The sequence below is a fragment of the Myotis daubentonii genome, chromosome 9 (genome assembly GCF_963259705.1).
Source record: "Myotis daubentonii chromosome 9, mMyoDau2.1, whole genome shotgun sequence".
In the NCBI taxonomy this organism is placed as follows: domain Eukaryota; kingdom Metazoa; phylum Chordata; class Mammalia; order Chiroptera; family Vespertilionidae; genus Myotis; species Myotis daubentonii.
This window is the reverse complement of record NC_081848.1, coordinates 84,602,341-84,622,370: the sequence shown is the minus strand read 5'-3', so window position 1 is coordinate 84,622,370 and position 20,030 is coordinate 84,602,341. Positions and strand designations below refer to the sequence as shown.

General features: G+C 62.8%; 2 protein-coding genes across 8 annotated transcripts in view; both read right to left on the bottom strand.

The window, feature by feature from the left end:
* Positions 1-20,030, bottom strand: part of LOC132241819 (tumor necrosis factor receptor superfamily member 6-like) — a 215,580-nt gene that overhangs the window by 100,948 nt on the left and 94,602 nt on the right. The window lies entirely within an intron of this gene.
* SHANK2 (SH3 and multiple ankyrin repeat domains 2) overlaps positions 1-20,030 on the bottom strand; it is a 178,489-nt gene that overhangs the window by 138,161 nt on the left and 20,298 nt on the right. For 5 of the 7 annotated variants that reach the window (XM_059710659.1, XM_059710660.1, XM_059710662.1 and 2 more), the window contains exons 8-11: positions 17,649-17,765; positions 15,706-15,783; positions 7,477-7,543; positions 6,395-6,565 (exon numbers count right to left, since the gene is read on the bottom strand). In XM_059710659.1, coding sequence (XP_059566642.1) covers positions 6,395-6,565; positions 7,477-7,543; positions 15,706-15,783; positions 17,649-17,765 — 433 coding nt within the window. The remainder of the gene's footprint in view (positions 1-6,394; positions 6,566-7,476; positions 7,544-15,705; positions 15,784-17,648; positions 17,766-20,030) is intronic. The other 2 variants (XM_059710664.1, XM_059710665.1) reach the window with 1 other exon arrangement.

Sequence of the window (20,030 nt, the reverse complement as noted above, 5' to 3'; positions counted from 1 at the left end):
GGCCTAAGACCATCCTGCATATCAGATATTTACATGACGATTCATCACAGCAGCAACATGACAGTGATGAAGTAGCAACGAAAATAATCTTATGGTTGGGTCACAACATGAGGAGCTGTATTTAAAGGGCCAGAAGGTTGAGAACCACTGGACTAATGAGAGGGCACGGTCCTCTCGTGGCAAAGCCACGTGCAAGTCCCAGCACAATTACAGCCAAAGGCTGTGGCTGTGAGCTTGACCTCATGGTCCGAACCTGTGGCCCCAGGTGGCTGAGTGATGTGGGCTGCGGGAGGTGCAGCAAGTGCTGCCAAAACAAAGCTTAATGGAGTTCAGGGGCATGTGATTGAGTGGATTCGAAACCCGCGAGAACGTTGTAAACATCTTGGCCACGCCCTTACTTTGCCTCCTGGGATCTGCTGTAAGATAAAGACTCGGCTTGCAGGCTGTGGCACTGTCTCTCCATCTGAGAGCAACGTCCCCCCTAGCCCCAGGTTCATTCTTTTGTCTGTCTTCTCCATCCTTCACCGACCCCTCCCCGCCTCAGGCTCACCCCTGGCCGTGCTGGCGTGGCATACAGCATCTCCTTCCGTCCCTCCCTCCATCCCTCCAAACACCCCCCCACCCATCCATGCACCTCCCATCCATCCATCCATCCACCCATCCTCTCCTTCATTCATCCGACAAATATGAGCACCTACTATGTGCCAGCCACGTGGGACGAAGTCATGACTGAACCAGCCTCAAGGAGCTCATCTGCATATTCTAGCGGGGAAGGTGAACGCCACTAAAGAAAACGGTGTGAGTCATTCCAGGGTTTCTCTTCACTCAGAGGCCTCCTCACCCCAGGAGCCCGGAGCGGGGCCCAGAGGTCGCTCTCTCCCTGGAACTCCAGGGGGACCTGTCAGCCGCCCTCAGCTTCTGGCTACACGGCGGGCCGTCGTTTGCGGAGCTCTGACATGCTCTGTAGGTCCAAGGGACAGACACTGCCGGGCGCTTCCATCAGGCCCCAGGTTCGAGAACCCACCACGGGAGTGGAGGGCAAGCCCGCCCCGCGCCTCTCGTCCCCTCACACAGAGGCAGGCCCACTCCCGCCCCGGGGTTCAACCCCCACCATCCTTTCAAAGGGGCCTAAAGACTCCTGCCTTCACAGCACAGCGAGGCCGGGGGCTCAGGGCCGCGGACGTTATTAACATGGAAATGCCTGCTGCCCTACTTCGCAGAGATTAAAGCCGCTGAGACGCGGGCCGGACCCTCCTGCCTCCAGATGGAGCAGAAATCCCAGGCCCACCACACCCGACCCCAATCAAAATTTCACGATTTCAATCAAATTCTCATCAAAAACCTTATTTGGTGGAAAGCAGGTTTTTTAGATGAAAATTGGTGAGAAAAAACCCCCCACCAAACACCTGTGCAATCCCCTCCCAGAAGCAGCTGCAGGAAGCCGGCCTCTCCCACGCCCCGCCCCTCCCCTCCCTGCAGCTCAGAGCGGGAAAGCCGACTGCACGTGGTCCTGGCTCAGGCGGGCACCCCCTCCCCCGGCCCCCAGCCTGGGAGCAGGGCAAGGGCTGCTCCCCAGGAGTCACCGAGAGAGGGGGTGTCGCATTAGATGAGGGGCCTGAGCGGGGCCCCAGGAGAACCCTGACTGCCGCCACGCTCCAGGGGCACACCAGCAGAGATGAAAAGCAAAAGGATTGTGGGGGCCAGACCCCAGATGAGTGAGGCCTTGGGCCAGGAGGTGGCCCAAGGCCCACTGCCTGCTCTGGCGCACTCTGTGGGTGCTGCCTCTCCCCAGGAACTCGGCCACGTCCCTGTGGCCGGAGCAGATGCCACCTGCCCGGGCGCTGGGCACACAGGTGGGCCTAGCCTGGGCCACGGAGGCCCTGGACGCTAGGCCAGCCAAGGGCACCCTCTGCGGGTGCCCTGGACACTGGGAGCCCCCCAGACACACACACTGTGAAACCGGGGGACCTGGGGGGGGCGGGGTCCTGTTCTCCAGGGCTCGGCCACTGACCCTCACACCAATGCTGCTTCCCAGGGCCCAGCAGAGACGCGGTTTGGAGTCTCCGGGGCTGCGGGAGGTGCCCGGCGGCCTGGCTCAGGGGCTGAGGTGGACCCAGGAACCAGGAGGTCACAGTTCGATTCCTGGTCAGGGCACATGCCTGGGTTGTGGGCTCCATTCCCAGTGGGGGGCGTGCAGGAGGCAGCTGATCCATAATTCTCTCTCATCCTTGATGTTTCTATCTCTCCTCCCTTCCTCTCTGAAATCAATAAAAATAGCCCTGGCCAGTTTGGCTCAGTGGATCGAGCGTCGGCCTGTGGACTGAAAGGTCCCGGGTTCGATTCCGGTCTAGGGCATGTACCTGCGTTGCAGGCTCCTCCCTGGCCCGGGCCCTGGTCGGGGCGCCTGCAGGAGGCAACCAATCGATGTGTCTCTCTCACATCAGTGTTTCTCTCTGTCTTTCCCTCTCTCTCCCACTCTCTCTAAAAATCAATGGGAAAGTATCCTCGGGTGAAGGTTACAAAGATAATAAAGTAAAATCAATAAAAAAACATTTTTAAAAGAAGAGGCGATTTGGACACACACACACACACACACACACACACACACACACGATGCAGACTGCCATGTGACCTGGAGACGGTGTCTGAACCCCGGGGGGGGGGCACGAGGGGGGGGGACAGGGCGGGGCTGGGCCAGATCCTCCCGCACCTGGACCAGGGACTTCCAGCCCCAGACACACCCCCCTCCTGCTGGGTTCCGCCCCGTCCGCAGGCTCCGCCCCAAATGACAGAGACACCGCCGGGAGGAGGCCTGGTGCCCTGTTCTGACCCTGTGCTCCCAGCAGCCCCCCCTCCCCCCTAACCACCCCCCCCCCCGAGATCCCGCCCCGCATCCACTCCGCCCTCGAGTCCCTGTGACTGTGGAGTGAAGAGCTGCTTCCAAGGGACCGGGCCTGGGACGTGAGGACCAGCTGTTGCTATGGCAACCCCGCTGGGCCTCGCGATCTGCAGGGTTTGACATTGGAAGGGGGTTGTGAGGAGGGGAGGGGGGAGGGGAAGACAGGAGTGTCCGGCAGCAGGAGCAAAAGGCAGAAGAAGTGGACACAGAAGCCAGCTCCCGGTTGTCTTGCTTCCGTCTGTGCCAGCGAGCTCGGGGCAGGCCCATCGGAGCTCAGGCCGATGTCCGCCCCGGCCCCTCGCTGTCGGAAGGGGAAACTGAGGCCCAACAGGTGCCCTGGGCGGGGTCCCCCAGTGACCGGGGTTCTCCAGGAGAAGCAGCGGCTTCGGGGAAGGTTTCTGTCCTCCCAACAGACCAAGGGCGTCCCCTAAATTCTCCCATTAAAACCCTAATCCCACCGAGTTAGTATTTGGGGGTGCGGCCCGTGGAGGTCACGAGGGTGGGCCCCAATGCAAGAAGCAGCAATGGCCGGCCCTGTCTCCGCACGTGAGGGCAGAAGTGAGTCAGGAGGGGCCGTCGCCAGACCCGGCCTGCTGGCACCCCGACCTGGACTTCCTGCCCCCCGGCCGGCCGAGGGGGATAAGCTTCTGCTCCTTCCACACCCCGCTGAGGCCCTTGGTCAGTGGCCCCGGCGCTGGGGGAGCAGAGGCAGGAGCCTGACCTCCCCCCCCGCCCCCCAGTGAGACGTGGAGAGTAAGCGTCCAGGCTGGGGTGGGGGGGCTGGGACAGGGACAGGGATGCCCCAGAAACAGGGCGGGGTGCAGGGAACCGGGGAGCAGACATGGCTGAGACCCACGCAGGACACAACTCTGGCCCTGGAGGACACTCCCGTGAGCCCCAAGGATGCTCAGAACCCAGCCACGGCGGGTCCAGGCCCATCACCGGGAGCGTCTCATGCCAAGTGAAACCACAACGAGGGGTCACCCACGCCTGTCGGAATGGCCGCCGCCAACAAGTCCACCAGCACGGAGTGGGCGGGTGGGAAGGGAGCCCCATGCTCCGCTGGGGGACGCACCCTCACCCTGGATCTGCAGGGCCTCACGCGTCTCCCTCCTCTGCCACTTGCCTTTCTGTGTGTTTTTTAATCCTCACCCGAGGATATTTTCCATGGTTTTTAGAGAGAGTGGAAGGGAGAGGGAGAGACAGAGAGAAACATCGATGTGAGAGAAGCACATGATTGCTTGCCTCCTGCACACGCCCCGACCAGGTCAAGGTACGTGCCCTTGACCAGAATTGAACCTGGGACCGAAGGCAGGTGGATGGTCTGTCCACTGAGCCACACCGGCCAGGGCTCTAGCTTTGAAAACAGCCCCTGGGAACCTGGACGAGAGGGACGCGGTGCCCGCCTCACTCCAGCCCGAACCCCAGCCCGGGTGCCCGGGGCAGGTTCGCCCCCCGCGCACACAGAGGGGCCTGGGCGGTGCCGACCGGATCGGCCCGATCTGCTGAGAGCACACAGCTCAGGGCTGGGGCCCTCCCGGGACCTGCGGGCTGTCCCCGCGAACAAAGGGAGCCAGTGTCCGCCTCCCCGGTCAGTAGCGCATTCACGGTCGCCATGCCGGGGACACGGGCGCTGCTCCCAGATCGGCTGTTTCACTTCCCCGCAGCCGTGTCTGTCTGCCAAGCGGGCTTTAAACACACATCGCCCTCAGCACAGCGTGGGCTTTCCTCCTCACCCATAAACACGCACGCACACACTCACACACACACGCACACACACAGGCACGCACACGCATCCCCCCCCCCCCCCCCGCCGGCATTGCATTGAGAAATCCGTGTGAACGCACCACCCCCTCCACGCACCATCGCCCCGTCTCCAAAGCATAATTATCCGGGCGCTCGGTCCCGAAACCTAGCAACAGTAACCAAGCGCCCTCCGTGGGCTCATCAGGCGCCCGGCTCACGCCCGGCTCACGGAGCGCACCGGGAGGAAACCGCTCCCCCCCCCCCCCCACCACCACCACCAACCCTGCGCAGCCGCAAGGACAGACGCGCGGAAGGACAGACGCGCGGACACCAACCTCGCCCGGCTGACGAGGAGCAGCCCATGTCATCTCCCCCATCTGCCTGCGCCACCCCGAGAGCCGGGCACAAACAAAAACAACGGGGCCAGGAAACTAGGTTATCCCCGGGCAGAGCTGATCCGCGGCAGCGCGGCTCACATCCCCTGACCGCGCGGGACGCCGGCTCCCAGCCGCCCCTCAGCCTGGCTCGGGGGGACCTCCGCAACAGGAGCCACAGCAAAGCGGGGATGGACGTGGGTATTCACAGCGCTGCTCGGCCAGCACCTTCTCCCGTCGGCAAATAAAACACCCCCTGGAGGTCACAGCCGCCTGGGGGTGCCCCCTCTGTCAGAGGACGGCCCTTCACAGTTCCAGGGAGTCACTGGTCGGAAGGCGGGTAGTAACTAAGGGGTATCACCCGTCCTTGTAGCTGTGTCGCTGGTAACTAAAAGGTGTTCACGCACCAACAGGTATGACTCCTGTCCTCAGCCCGAACCCCTCTGCTTGGAAAGGGGTGTCGGCCTCCCAGGTAGGACAGGTAATTACACCCCAAATGGGAGAGACGAGCCAGGAGCCGCCCCATCTGGGCTCTAAACTGCCTCAGTGTGTCGTCCCCCCCACCCCAGCTTGGCGGCGTTGGAGGCGGAGCTCGAGTGGGACAGGCCAGAGGCTGGTCCTTAGCTCCGAGGGGGGCTGGCGAGGGCTGGGGGCCTGCAGAGCTGGAGGCCGGGGCCACAGTCCCCGGCGCTTCTCAGCTCCTTTCCGAGGGCCAGGGAAGGAAGCCACACCCCGCCTCCCTCCACGGGGGGCGCCCCACTCAAGGGGGCGCTAAATAAGGACAAGAAGGATGGCCCCGGATCCACGCGGGGCCACTAGCAATCGCCACAGTCGTGGGTGAGACCACCCCCCCAACCCCATGCTGAGGGCCCAGCTGAGCGGATCCCGGTGCCGGACGGCAGCGTGTTCTCAGAGGCAGACGCCGTGTCTGACTGTCCTGCTTTGGGGCCGGGGAGGCGGCGGGGACTCTGAGCCACTGCATTTGCTAAATCACCGTGCGGACATCGCGCATCCGGCTCTGCAACGCGCCCGCGGAGGTGCTGCCCTTCGTGCTGCTGGGACTCGGAGCAACGGCGCGGGCCCGGCTCCCAGGAGGGGCTCGTGCAGCCTCGGGGGGCGACGCGCAGCGCAGGGCACGGCCGGGCAAGGGCAGCGACTTGCTCTGCAGCCTGGCAGCTCCCAGAGGCAGGGCAGGGACCAGCCACACCACACGGCACAGACTCGACAGCCAGACCGAGGCCTCGCCCTCCCCGACACCAAACACGGGGCGAGGGGCGCAGGCAGGGAGACACAGATGCACCGGCTACCGCTCGGGGCCCCGGGAGCCCCCCGCCCCCCCTCGATGGGATGGTGCCAGCCATCGGCGGACGCTCACCGCTGCCGGTCCAGGCGGCCTGCTCCCCACTGTGGCTCCTGTGCAGGCCCGGGGCCGGGGGACACAGGCCAGCTGGCTCCTCCAGGATGCAAGGCGGGGCCCAGCCGCCGGCAGGGCAGCGGGAGGGAGGAGGTGCCCTAGGGACGGTCCTCCTGGTTGGCACGAGGGGCACTGAAAGGGGAGCAGGGGTCAGCAGGCGGCGGGGGCAGGCACCGATGCTGGGATGACACCGAGGAGGGCGGAGGGGGTGCCCCCGGCCCATCTCGCCTCATCCAGTCGCCGCCTCTCCGTGTGAGGCAGTGGTCCCCAGCCTTTTTCTGGCCACGCCCCACCTAAGCTTCTCTGAAATCCTATGCCCTCCCCCGTGACATATAATTCTTCTTATTCAAAAAGCAAACCCCTATTCAGTGGAGGAAGCCGACAAAGCCATGAACTGGGTCCAAACCAGCTTCCCAAGAACATGGCGTCCACGAAGGAGAAAAATCAAAGAACGGAAGGACAGTGGGAGTCCTGGGGAAGAAATCACTAAGAAACTGTTAAAAAATAGCAACAATAATATGAAGGGATAGGAAAAATAGCAAAGTTTCAAAACATATAACAGAGAACAAACATGTCACAACATAGAGTTATATTCTGTAGACGGGGCCCCTAGAACCAGAAGAAATGCAAAAACCTGACTGGTAATAACTCATTCTCGAATTGTCCCCCTTAGAAGTCACATGGCCCCCGTGGGCGTGGGCCCCACGCTGGGAGCCGCTGGTCTAGTGGAGGCGGGTAGGGGACGGAATCTTCTAGTGAACCCGTCTGGGCTCCTCATGGTTGCCTGGCTCAGCAGCTGGACAGCGGCCCCATCCTTGTGGCCACTTCGCCCATTTCCCTCCCTAACGCGTGGGCCCTAACGCGTGGGTTTCCCTGAGCCCAAGGTGCCGCGAGGTCACACACCCGGGACAGGGCTGAGGCCTCGCTACTACGCTTTCTGCTGCGCTTCGCTAAACGCGGACTCAGAGCCCGTCTGAGGACTGGGGGCCGCCCACGCCGCCACCTTGGCCACACGCCCGCCAGCCGCGCCCCGCCCTACGCACCCACGTCCGTCTCCTTGTGGCTCCTGATGTACTCCGCCAGCTCGAAGTTGCCCGCGATGATCGCCACCTGCGAGAGAGGACAGGCGTTACGGCGCCCGGAGGACGGCCTCCGCACGCCGTGACAGCAAAACGAGCCCATCGGGGCCCTTTATTAAAAAAACGAGCCCTGGCTGGTGCGGCTCAGTGGGTAGGGTGCCACCTGCAGACTGAAGGGTCCTGGGTTCGATTCCCGGTCAGGGCACAGGCCCCGGTTGTGGGCTCCACCCCCAGTGTGGGGCGTGCAGGAGGCAGCCGATCCATGATTCTCTCATCATTGATCTCTCTCTCCCTCTCCCTCTCCCATCCTCTCTGAAATCAATAGAAATATATATATATATTTTTTTAAATGAGAGCTACACCTTCTTCAGCGTGGCTGAGACAGTCCGCGAGGCTTCTCCTGCGCCTGCCTCGCACGTGCTCCGTGACAGGGTCAGCGCCGCTGTGAGGCTCAGGGTGCAAACCACACCCACGGATCCACCCGCTAAAGTGCATGGGGGCACATGGGTGACATTCAACAGATTAAATAACGTAAAACTGCATTTCCGTGCCTTTGGGAACAAGACAACAAGACGTTCGCGTGCTAGGAGCTGGGTCCCCGGAGCCCTGCGGGGGGAGCTGGTGGGGGTGGAAGACGCAACGGAAAAGGGCACTTTCCCGACACGAGCTCCTGGTGTCATCGCAAACCATTCAAAACCACTGACCACAGACGCCCGGGACGCACCCTCCCGCTTTGGCTCATTAAAAACCGGCCCCAGCCCGGCCGGCGTGGCTCGGGGGTTGAGTGTCAACCTATGAACCAGGAGGTCAAGGTTCGATTCCCGGTCAGGGCACGTGCCCAGGTTGTGGGCTCCATCCCCAGTGGGGGGCGTGCAGGAGGCAGCCGATCCATGACTCTCCCTCATCCTGCATGTTTCTCTCCCTCTCCCTTCCTCTCTGACATCAATAAAAATATTTAAAAACACACACCTCCGCGCTCCCGCCAAGCCTCGCCGGCCGCCGCTCTAACCTCCGAGAACCCGGCCCGGGCTCATCCCTGGTCTCGAAGCCGCGAACCAACAGGCTGGCGTCTGTTCCCACGGACCGGGTCCCTGCGCGACGCCTCGCTGCCGCAGGAATCCCAGCTGTGCCGCTGCTGGTGCCGCACCGGCCGCACGTGCGAGCGGACGGCACACGCCGCCCCAGCCCTTAGCAGCCAGCCCTTCAGCACGAGTCAGGGCGCCGACCGCGGACGGATGGCGGGACGATGACCGAGAACAGCGGGCGGCCTGCGCGCAGCAGAGCCCGACCATGGGAGGCCGCGCCACGCCAGGGCCGGGACTGACCCTTTCCTCCCAGGACCCGACCGAGGTAGCCCTGGGACACCAGGCCCACGAGGGCCCCTGTGAAGCCTTGACTGCCCGCCCCCCGCCCCGGCCCAGGGAACCCGGACCGCATGGAACCAGGACCGCATGGCCGCAGCCCGGCTTGGGAACGAGGGCCAATGTCCGGGAAGATCTGATGCAGAAACCGTTTGAGCCTCCCCCGACCCTGGACCGGGAGGCAGATGTGAGCCCGCCCCTTCTCTGTCTCCTCGCCGGCCCATCTACAACAATAAAAGTGCAACATGCTAACTAGACCGGACGACCTTCCGGACGAAGCCGCAGCGGCAGGGGCCGAGCCCCTCGCACAATTTCCGTGCATCGGCCTCTAGTCTACAGGTCAAAGCTGCTTCCATTTCTCCAAAGTCAGGCCGTTGCTGTGGCTCCTGTGGCGTCGGGCGGCCAGCCCTTGCTCCGCCTGCAACATCCCCAGGGCCCACCCGTGACAGCCCCGCCCTCAGCCACCCTCAGACCCCAGGACACAGAGCCGGAGACGCCGGCTGGCTGCTTCCCTGACGCCGGGCCAGCACCCGCCCGCCAGGTCCCGGGACGGGGCAGGGCGACCCCGGCTTCTCAGCGGAATTCCTGCCCATCACGTGGCCTCCGTGGCGGCAAAGCCAGAGGGGTCCGTCCGGCGATGGCTGTGCAGGCGGCGCCGGGGCCTCGCCGGGGAGTCGGCCGAGCACATCCCCTGTCGCCCTCTGTTCCGAGCTCCCTGTCCCCCTGAGTGGGTCGCCCCACGGCCAGCTGCAGCCTCCTGTGCTCAGTGGACTTTCCTGCATGCCCCTGCTCCGCCCAGCCCGCCGCCACACCCCAACCACGGAGCAGCCGGCACCCTGTCCCCAGACGGCGCCCTCCAGGTTCCTGGTCTAGGTGGGCCCGACCCTCCCTCCCCAGCACCGTCCTCCTCACGGGGCAGCCTGCCCACCGGGCGGTCACTTGGTGCCTCCTCCAGGGGAAAGGACAGCGCCAGCTGCAGCAGGGCAGCCGGCGACGCGGGGCCAGGCGCGGGGTCCACGCGGCCCTGGTCACATCGGCACGAGTCTGAGAACACCGGGTAGACCCCGGCCCCCGCCCGGCCACCAGGGGATAAACATTTCCAGCTCCGCTGACTCGAAGGGAAGAGGCAGGTGCACTTTATGAACGACCGCCCGCCAGAGGGAAGGCGCCCCTCATGCTCGAGGGCCAGGCCCGGGGCTGGGCGCCACCTGGCAACCCCGCCAGCTGCTGAGGAAGCAACAGCATGACCCAGCGTGTTTGGCCCTGTGCCCACCACTCGCACCTGCACTCAACCAGCAGAAACCCCGGAAAAGCCCGACCCGGACCCCCTGGCGGAAAGTGACCTGGACACATGCGTCCTGCCCACAGCCTCCCGCCTGCGTTCCGGGTTCAGTGTGAGCAAAGCCACCCCCGTGCCCAGCAGGCCTAGCCCAGTGGGCACAGGGCCGGGCCCTCCCAGGCAAGCCCACAGGGCGTGCGGTCCCTGTGCACCTGGCACCCGCCCCTGCTGGCCCTGCAGTGGGCACGGCTTTGGCTTCCTACCACCCGGCTCACGAGCGGTCACTTCTCACTTTTCCAGGCCTTACGTCCCGTGGGCACTGAGCCTGCACTCCGCGGGCAGACACAGGGCAGGGCTCCGGCCAGCCCGTCACGCTGTCATCTTTGTTTATTATTATTTTTAAAAGGACATTTTTATTGATTTCAGAGAGGAAGGCAGGAGGGGGGAGAGAGAGAGAGAGAAAGAGAGAAAGAAACATCAATGATGAGAGAATCATCGACCAGCTGCCTCCTGCACGGCCCACACTGGGGATCGGGCCCGCAACCCGGGCCTGTGCCCTGACCGGAAATCGAACCATGACCTCCTGGTTCACAAGTCGACGCTCAGCCCCTGAGCCACGCCGGCCGGGCCACCCTGTCATACTCACACAACCTGACAGCGACACAGCCCGGCCTTCCCGTTTCTGTGTGAAGACGCCTTGTTTCGTGCCTGCTGTTGACAAAGCCAACGGTGACCCCAAGGCCAGCAGCGCCATCCCTCAGGCCTGGGCAAGGCTTCCCTAACCCGGCACGTCCTCCGCGAGGCACAGACAACCCTCCCCACGCCTGGGGCCGGCTAAGCAGCAAAATCGCCAGGAAAAAGCACCAAAAAAGGTGGGACACTCTGCAAGTTTTCATGGGTTACACGTAAATTTTAGCAAGCAGGCGAGTCTGCAAATACAGAATCCGCGAGGAATGAGACGTCTGAGTGGGGAAACCCAGGGTCCCCGGTCCGACCCCTTCCAGCTATGAGAGGGCATGGCCAGCGGCCACTCACTCTCTCCCGTGGCTCACAGTCTCTCTCCCGTGACTCACGGTCTCTCCCCCGTGGCTCGTGGTCTCCTGTAGCTTATGGTCTCTCCCCCATGGCTTATGGTCTCTCCCCCCATGTGGCTCACGGTCTCTCTGTCCACTGCCTCCCTCTCCCTGCTTAGCACAGACAGGAGACCAGGGAACCAGCTACAGTAGAACTGGGAGCTGTCTTGCTGCTAAAGCCACGCCCCCACGTTAAAGGCCACTGGCTGGCCCCGGGGGTCAGCGGGAGCTGGGCCTGAGGGTCTGTCACCGTGGCGACGGCCGGTATTTTGAAAGCTGCTGCTGTGGAGCTGGCCGCCTCTTTGACACAGACACGCCCTCTCGACCGGCTGGTTATTCTCCCAAAGTGGACGCCCTCCTCCTGACATTGTCACGCAGCCTGAGAACCGCCAGCCACGGCCCAGCTCACTCAGCATCCCCGACACGGCCTCCGTGAGAGCCGGCGGCTCTGTGCCTGTCAGTCCCTCTCCTACGGCCCCTTAAACTCCCTACCACCACCATCGCCTCCATGACACCGCGTCCTCCTGGGAAATGTTCTTTTCAAGCTGAAACGGTGATGCTGTTGGGGGAAAGGGGGTGTTTGGGGGTCAGCTGGCTCTGCCGTGGCTACGGAAATGGGACCAACAGCCATAAGGTCGGGTCTCCCATGAGAGCCACGGGAGCAGCGGGTTCTGATCTCGAACCCCGGCCTAGAGAAAGTGAGCCTCGCCCAGCCGGCATGGCTCAGGGGTTGAGCGTTGACCTATGAACCAGGAGGTCAGGGTTCGATTCCCGGTCAGGGCACAGGCCCGGGTTGTGGGCTCGATCCCCAGTGGGGGCGTGCAGGAGGCAGCCAATCCCCGATTCTCTCTCATCATTGCCGTTTCTCTCCCTCTCCCTCTCCCTTCCTCTCTGACATCAATAAAAACATATTTTTAAAAAGAAGAGAAGAAGAAAAGAATACACAGGACGCCCTGAAAGATGCTTTTCCAAGAGACGACGCCCTGAGGCTGGCGACGGCTTTGGGAACCCAGGGCTGGGAGAGGCGGGCGAATCCCAGGCCGCTCAGTCCTTGTGACCCTAACGGGTGCCTGAAGCCAGACCCCGAGCTGCGGGCTGTCCCCAGTGAGGCACATCCCTCAGAGGCCGCCCAGGGTGGGCGTCTCCAGCCACACCCCCAGCCGGCAGCACTGGTGGGCCCCCAGTGTCCCCCCACCCTACCCCCCGCCTGGACGGCCGAGGCTCGAGTCTCCCCATTAGGCTGAATGGCGGGCGGCGCAGCTGGCCGCGAGCTGCGACTTGAACAAATGCCATCCCTCACGAGCCGCCTCTCTGGGGCTCATTCTCAAAACATTAAGAAAACAATGATGCAGGAGAGCGGGGGTGAGGCCACCTGGGAGTTTATAAATACCTGCCTGGCGGAGGGCGGGGCCCGCGCCTCCATCTCTGTGCGCTGCCAGGCCTGGTGGCCGCTGACCACGAGCGCGCGGCTCGCCGAGGGCGGCCAGGGGGCGGCGGGCGGCGGGCGGCGGGGCCCAGCGAGGGAGGGGCCGAGGCCCTGGCAGGTGAAGACACACCCACACCCCGATGGTGGGGATGACAGTCACCCACACCCTCCCCACTGAGGGAGTCCGTCCTGCCCTCCCGGAGGACCCTCCCTCCCGGCTGGAAGGGCCCTGGGCCGTCCAGCCCCTGGGCCTCTGATTGGCGGGGCCACCCTGACGGTGACGGCGGGCTCCTCTGTCCGCCCTGGACGGCCAGCGCGGGGCCTGCGGAGGGCTCTGGGCTGAGCATCCAGCCACAGGCCAGCTCCCAGGTCAGCGCGCTCAGGGGTGTACGTGGCCCCCACGTTCCAGCCGGGAAGGGTCCTTAGCAGCGCGATCTGTGCACGAGACGGCGCTGAGAGAGCTCTCCCCACACGCAGGCGGCCGGGGTGGGAGCCGTGGGGGCAGGCAGCCAGCCTCGGTGGGTGATCACTGCGTGATAGTGACACGTAAGTCACCGTTTTATACCGCACACGTCAACAAGGTCATGTCAGTTATATCTCCATGAAGCTGCAACGCAGACACCAGAGCGTTCTCAACCTGTCCCCCCGTCTCTCTCCATCTCTCTCTGTCTCCCAGCCTCTCCCCTCATCTCTGTCTCCCTCCAGGCACACAGTCCATGTGAGGCCCAGGAGGCAGCCACGTGCCAGGACCTGGTGACCACTGTCCTCCTCGGAGACGGAGCGGCCGGCACCCTGTCCTCCCCCACCCCCGCGCCGGGATCGATGTCAGCTGTCGGCGCCCCGAGTCTGTGGCTTCCGTGACAGCCAGGCGACCGAGGCAGGGGCGTCTCCTGCCCTTCCGGTTGGTGAGCAATCGGGGCCTTACATTCAGGAGCGGACTTGTCTCTGCAAACACCCTCCTTCCCTCCTCAGCTCCCAGGACGCCCAGCCTCCTGTACCCCACTGTCCCCACTGGCCCGCATCAACACTGCCACCCAGTGGCAGGAGTGAGAAATTACAGGGAGCTGTGTGTCCAGGCCTCTGCCCAGCCACAGCGCCTTCCAACTGACCAGCCCTGGCCGGAGACCGGGGCAAAGGATGGGTGGGACGCAGCAGCCTCTTCCCAGTACCTCTGGGGAAGCTGACGCAGAAGCCGTCTATTCCAACACGACATGGAAAAGGCACAGATCAAGTAACATGGGAGCCAAAGGCTGTAGGACGCCCCCTGCAGAGAGGAGCTGGGGCTTTGAAGGGTGAATAGGAGTTCACCGGGGACCACGGTGAGGGACAAGGCTACTAGGAAAGAGTTTCTTTAAAAAGATGGAGTCAAGCTGAACTTTCCTGAATGCCGTCCATCTGGACAGACGTTTCTAGGAGTCAAACCTTCCCCACTTGTTGTAGCTGCTGCTCCGCCCAGCCCCCAACCACACCCCAACCACAGTCCACGCTCCACAGCTTCTCGGGGCTCTGCCTCCCGTTTCCATGGTACATTTACACCATGGAATACTACGCAGCAGGAAAAAAGAAGGATCTCTTACCCACTGACAGTATCATGCTAAGTCAGTGGCTCTCAACCTTCCTAACGCCGCGACCCTTTAATACCGTTCCGCATGTTGTGGTGACCCCCAACCATAAAATTATTTTTGTTGCTACTTCGTAACTGTAATGTTGCTACTGTTATGAATCGTCATGTAAATATCTGATATGCAGGATGTCTTTTCATTGTTGCACATTGAACATAATTAAAGCATCGTGATTAATCACAAAAACCATATGTAATTATATATGTGTTTTCCGATGGTCTTAGGCGACCCCGGTGAAAGGGTCATTCGACCCCCAAAGGGGTCGCGACCCACAGGTTGAGAGCCGCTGTGCTAAGTGAAAGAAGCCAGTCAGAGAAAGACAAGTGTCACATGATCTCATTCACATGTGGAATCTAATGAACAAAATAAACTGATGAACGGAGTGGACTCAGAGACACGGCAGCAGGGAAGGCAGGGGAGGGAGGGTGGGTGGGTGAGAGGTAACCCAAGACCTTGTATGCATATATGCATGGCCCATGGACACAGACAATGGGGCGGTGAGGGCTTGGGGCAGGGGTGGGGGTGGGCTGGAGGGAGTCAATGGGGGGCACTTATGGAATACTTTCAACAATAAAGAATTATTTTTAAAAAATAAAATATACTTTTACTGACTTCAGAGAAGAAGGGAGAGAGGGAGAGAGAGATAGAAACATCAATGATGAGAGAATCATCGATCAGCTGCCCCCTGCACGCCCCACACTGGGGATCGAGCCCACAGCCCGGGCACGTGCCCTGACCGGAACGGAGCCATGACCTCCTGGTTCATAGGTTGACGCTCAACCACTGAGCCACGCTGGCTGGCCGCCTCCCATGTCTAAACAGCACAATCCTGGGACCTGTCCGATTTCCTTCCGTCTGAGTATTAGTTACTGACGCCGGCCAGGAAGACAGGGCCCAGCTCATCTGTCGCACGGCCCTCAGTTTCTGTGGTGCCGACTCCGTGCCACGTCCACACCCCAGAGCGCCGGCACCGCCTCTGAGTGAAGAGCCACGTGTTTTTTGGTTTTGTTTTTTAATATATTTAATTGATGTCAGAGAGGAAGGGGGAGGGAAAGAGAGTTAGAAACATCAATGATGAGAGAGATTCATGGATCGACTGCCTCCTGCAGACCCCACGCTGGGGATCGAGCCTGCAAACTAGACATGTGCCCGGACCAGGAATGGAACCCAGGACCCTTCGGTCTGCAGGCCGATGCTCTATCCACTGAGCCGAACTGGCCAGGGCTGAAGTTTCACTGGTAGGAAGGGGCTCTGGGAGCCGCCGGCACTGGGACACAGGGACACAGGCGCCGGGCACAGCTCCCAACGTGGATGACATCCCCCACGGGACCAGCCGACCTCGTGTCAAAAGCAGGCGATGCCCAGAGACCCGCGGTCTCGCCCCCACACCCCGCCCCGTCTGTGTGGGGTGTCCTGCGAGGGCTCCTCTTACCTGGAAGGGGGTCTGGCTGTTGTAGTTCTTCAGCTCCTTGTCCCCGCCCCGGAACAGCAGCACCCGCGCACAGCTGTCCTGCAGGCACACGGGACACGCGGGTGACGGACAGATCCCCCGGGAGCCGCTGAGGCAGAGCCCGCCCCAGCTGCGAAGCGCGCTCCCTCCCGAGAGGCAGAGAAACGCTGGCAGAGTCAGAGAGAGGGCGGGTTCCCCCTCCGCGCGGCCAGGATCAGGGTGAACCCCCACACCCCCGCCCAGTGCTACCGGTTGAAGTTTAACTGCTACAAACACTGTGGACAACTTGGCAGAATCTATAAAAGTTTAAAGTATATGCACCCTGGACCAAACAGCGGCCTTTTTAAGGCCACATTCTGCAGTCTCGCACGTGCGCACAAAATACATCAGAAGTGAAATACGCCCGGCCGGCGCGGCTCCGTGGGTGAGCATCAACCGATGAACCAGGAGGTCACAGTTCGATTCCCATTCAGGGCACAGGCCCCGGTTGCAGGCTCGATCCCCAGTAGGGGGCGTGCAAACTATGGCCCACAGGCTCAAGCGGCCCGCTGCCTGCTTTGTAAATAAAGTTTTACTGGCACACAGCCACACAATCATCTAGGGCTGTCTCAACGGCAGAGCGGCGTGGCCGTGGCCTCGAACCTGTGGCCTCTGCAGAGAGAGTTCGCTGACCCCTCCTCTAACCTGAGGCAGCTGGGCAGGGCTTTCCCGAGAGCCCGGCCAGACCTGAGCAGGGACAGTGACGTGGGTCAAACCAGCCCCGCCCATCACAGACTGCAGACCACAGTGGAACCACCCACACGCTCAAGACCATCTTGGCCACAATTATTTCAAGTGGCAGCAAACATGTTTATCGGGGGTTTTGTCTTGATGAAAGACGCGCGCAGTCTCCTGGGGACAATGGACTGTCCCCTGCTCGGGCGTAAGAAGCACACGTTGGCACAGATGTTTTACCAGCTGCGGCCAAGCCTCGGGGCGTGCTTTCCTGGAGCAGCCGGGCAAGGCACCCCAGGCTCACACAGCTATTCCCGTGCAAGCGCCAGGGTCCCCCGGGGAGCGCCCCAGCTGCACACAAACCCCACTGTGCGGGGGTCGCCTCCAGAAGCAGGAAGCCAGCCCCTTGTCCTGCAAATACTTCTTGAAGCTGAAATGCTCCCCACTCAGCAGGCTGAGCTGCTCTCCTGTGCCAGCCGCGTGGAGACCACGAGCCATGGCTGCTCATGCCCCTGAGAAGAGGGGCCCAGGGCGAGGGGTACCAGCAGGAAGGACAGGTGAGTCACAACAAAGCCTGCCCCTGGCGGTTCCCCCAGCGGCCCCCCAAAGCACTGCGCAGCGAGAACCGAAGCGGACGCTATGGGGAGCTCGTCCAGGGGAGCCTTGACTGAGGGCGGGCTATCTGAATGGGGTCTTGAAGGATGTGTAGGAGTTTTCCAGGATTGACTAGCTAGAAGCAAATCGGGATTTCAAAGTGGCTGGAGGGGCCGGGGAGGGGGGGGTGCGCCCATGGACTGAGCGGGGAAAGGGCCTGGTCTCAGGCGAAGGCTGGAGGTTTCACCTAAAAAGACGGGAGCACTGCTTGGGCTGGGAAGATACCGCCGATGGCAGAGGACACGCAGCTGCAAGACCCTTGGGGCCCCCAGCATCACCCTAATCTGTGGTCCGCCCTCTGCTCCTCCAGGTAGCAGAGCACCCCCCCCACGCTGCTCATGCAGTGTCCACACCCGCCCCCCACTCCCACTCTCCAGGCGAGGTCCTTGAAGTCAGAGAACAGGAATGAAGGGAAGGAGGGGCAGGAACCTCCCACAGCGACATTCAGGACCTGCCTCGACCGGGGCACCAGGGGCCCCAGGGCCCCAGGGAACCGTCCCGCTCCCTGCCCTCCGGTCGTGGAAGGTGGGGGTGGGCCCCGCGGACGCCATACCGACCTGGTTGTAGAGGGCACAGATGTGCAGGGCCGTGTTCCCCGAGGCGTTCTGAGCCCCCATGTCCGCCCCGTAGAAGAGCAGGTGCTCCAGGTGCTGCACGTGTCCGTACCTGCAGGCCTGAGACAAGACCTTGCTGTCAACAGGGCACCAGGGGGCGCCCCGGGCTCCATCGGGGACACGCCCAGCTCCACAAGGACGCTCCCACCCCAGGGGCAGTGAGCTGAGAGGGCATCTGCTGACACCATGCTTTCCTGGCCTGAGGGTGATGGGGCGTGGCCAGAGGGTGATGATGACAGTGGCGGGGGTGTGGCCTGAGGGTGATGCTGGCCTGGTGGGGGCGTGGCTTAATGGTGATGGGGTGTGGCCTGAGGATGACGGTGGGGGCGTGGCCTGTTGGTGATGATAACAGTGGCGGGGGTGTGGCCTGAGGGTGATGCTGGCCTGGTGGGGGCGTGGCTTAATGGTGATGGGGCGTGGCCTGAGGATGGTGGGGGCGTGGCCTGTTGGTGATGATGACAGTGGTGGGGGCATGGCCTGAGGGTGATGAAGCCTGCTGGGGGCGTGGATTGATGGCGATGGGGCGTGGCCTAAGGATGACAGTGGGGCGTGGCCTGTTGGTGATGATGGCTGTGGTGGGGCGTGGCTAGAGGGGATGAGCACAGGGATGGGGCGTGGCCAAACAGTAACCATGACAATGATAGTGACGGGCATGGCGGGCATATATTGTGCAGTCACTAGCTGCCAGGTGCGTCACAGGAATTTCTCCCTAAGTTGCCCTGAGCCATGAATTCTACCTCAACTGACTTCCGCGATTAGCAGGCAGCTCCCAGCGGTAAGTCCCTGGCTCAGGGGCCCTGGACCATGTTGACGGGGTTTCACCCCGCGCACCGCACCCCAGGCCAGACGCGCCCTCGTTAATCCCGAAACAAAGTCAGAGAAACAGAGCGGGAGATCGGGAGGGGGACTCCCACGTGGGCCCGTCACGTGTGCCGGCTGCACACGAAGGGAAGGTGCGTGGGAGGGAACCCGGCTGCTTGGCCGCCAGGGTCCCCAGGTGGGAGCGAGGGGGCAGGGAGGGGGGCAGGCGGACCTGAAACTGCCCAGCAATTAAAGCCACAGGGGGAATGAGTCCTCCAAGTTCCTAGATTGTGGGAAAGCATCTGGGTGTTTCTTCTTTAAAAAAATAAATGTTACTGATGTCAGAGAGGAGGGGAGAGGGAGAGAGAGACATCAGTGATGAGAGAGCATCACTGTCCGGCTGCCTCCTGCACGCCCCACACTGGGGATCGAGCCCACAACCCAGGCCTGTGCCCTGACCCGGAATCGAACCCTGACCTCCTGGTTCATAGGTTGACGCTCAAGCCCTGAGCCAGGCCGGCCGGGCATTACTTGTTTCTACTTCGTTTAGGAAAGATCTCCGCGTGGAAGGGCATTTCAGGAAAAATCTGGGGCCATTGGAGGTCCGTTGCAGACATGAGCTCAAGTAACTGCTCTCCCCGAGTCAGCCTGCGGGGGCGGGGCAGCCCAGGGCGGTGCCTGGAGCCCCTGGATGGGAAGCCACCTTTGCCATGAGACCCGTGGCCGGGCCATCCCAGGAGAGGAGGCCAAGGGGAGGCCGCCACCTGCAGCACCTGCGGGCAGGCCTGGCCTGGGCAGGGGACCTGAGAGAGGAGGGGAGCCAGACAGGCCGGGAGGGAGCTGTCCACGCCCCAGGGTGCTGGACGGAGGGACAGACGTGAGTTGCAGGAGCCCAACAGGGAGAGCGGAGCCAGCCCACCGCGTGCCTGCGCAGCCCGTCCCCCCTGCCCCGGGCACGGCCCTATCAGCGCGGCTCCTGCTCGAAGCCTGGAGGGGAGAGAAAGCACCAGCCTCGCAGGGGGAGGAGCGAGTGCGCCCGGCTCGGGCAGCTGCTGGCCAGTGGCCTCGGGCAGGCCCCTCAGCCACAGAGGGAGCCGCTGGGCTCTGCAGCGCTGGCCGCGGCCACCGCCCTCGGGTCGAAGGTGCCTCAGCAGGACGGGGGGCCTTTCCCAGCCTGTGAGACAGACGGACCCGGAGGGCGGACGGTCCCAGCGCGGACGGGCTGGGACACAGGCCTCCGTGGGCCCTGGGCCCCTGCACTCAGAAGGCACCTGCGTTGGCTCCTGGGAGCCCAGGACGCGGCACCCGCAGGGCTCTGGCCCCGCTGGCTGGCCGTGCAGCAACGCCACAGGCCTGCCCGCTCCTCCAGCTGCTCGGGAGTCAGGCAGGCGTGTTTCTGGGCAGCTCCCCCAGGTGTTTAAACGCGGGGGGGGGGGGGGATGGGGGCGACTGATTCAAATGTTCTAGGAAAAGGAAACCGGACGCGGCCCCCAGGGGCCCTGCCCACCTAGAGGCCCTGCCCGC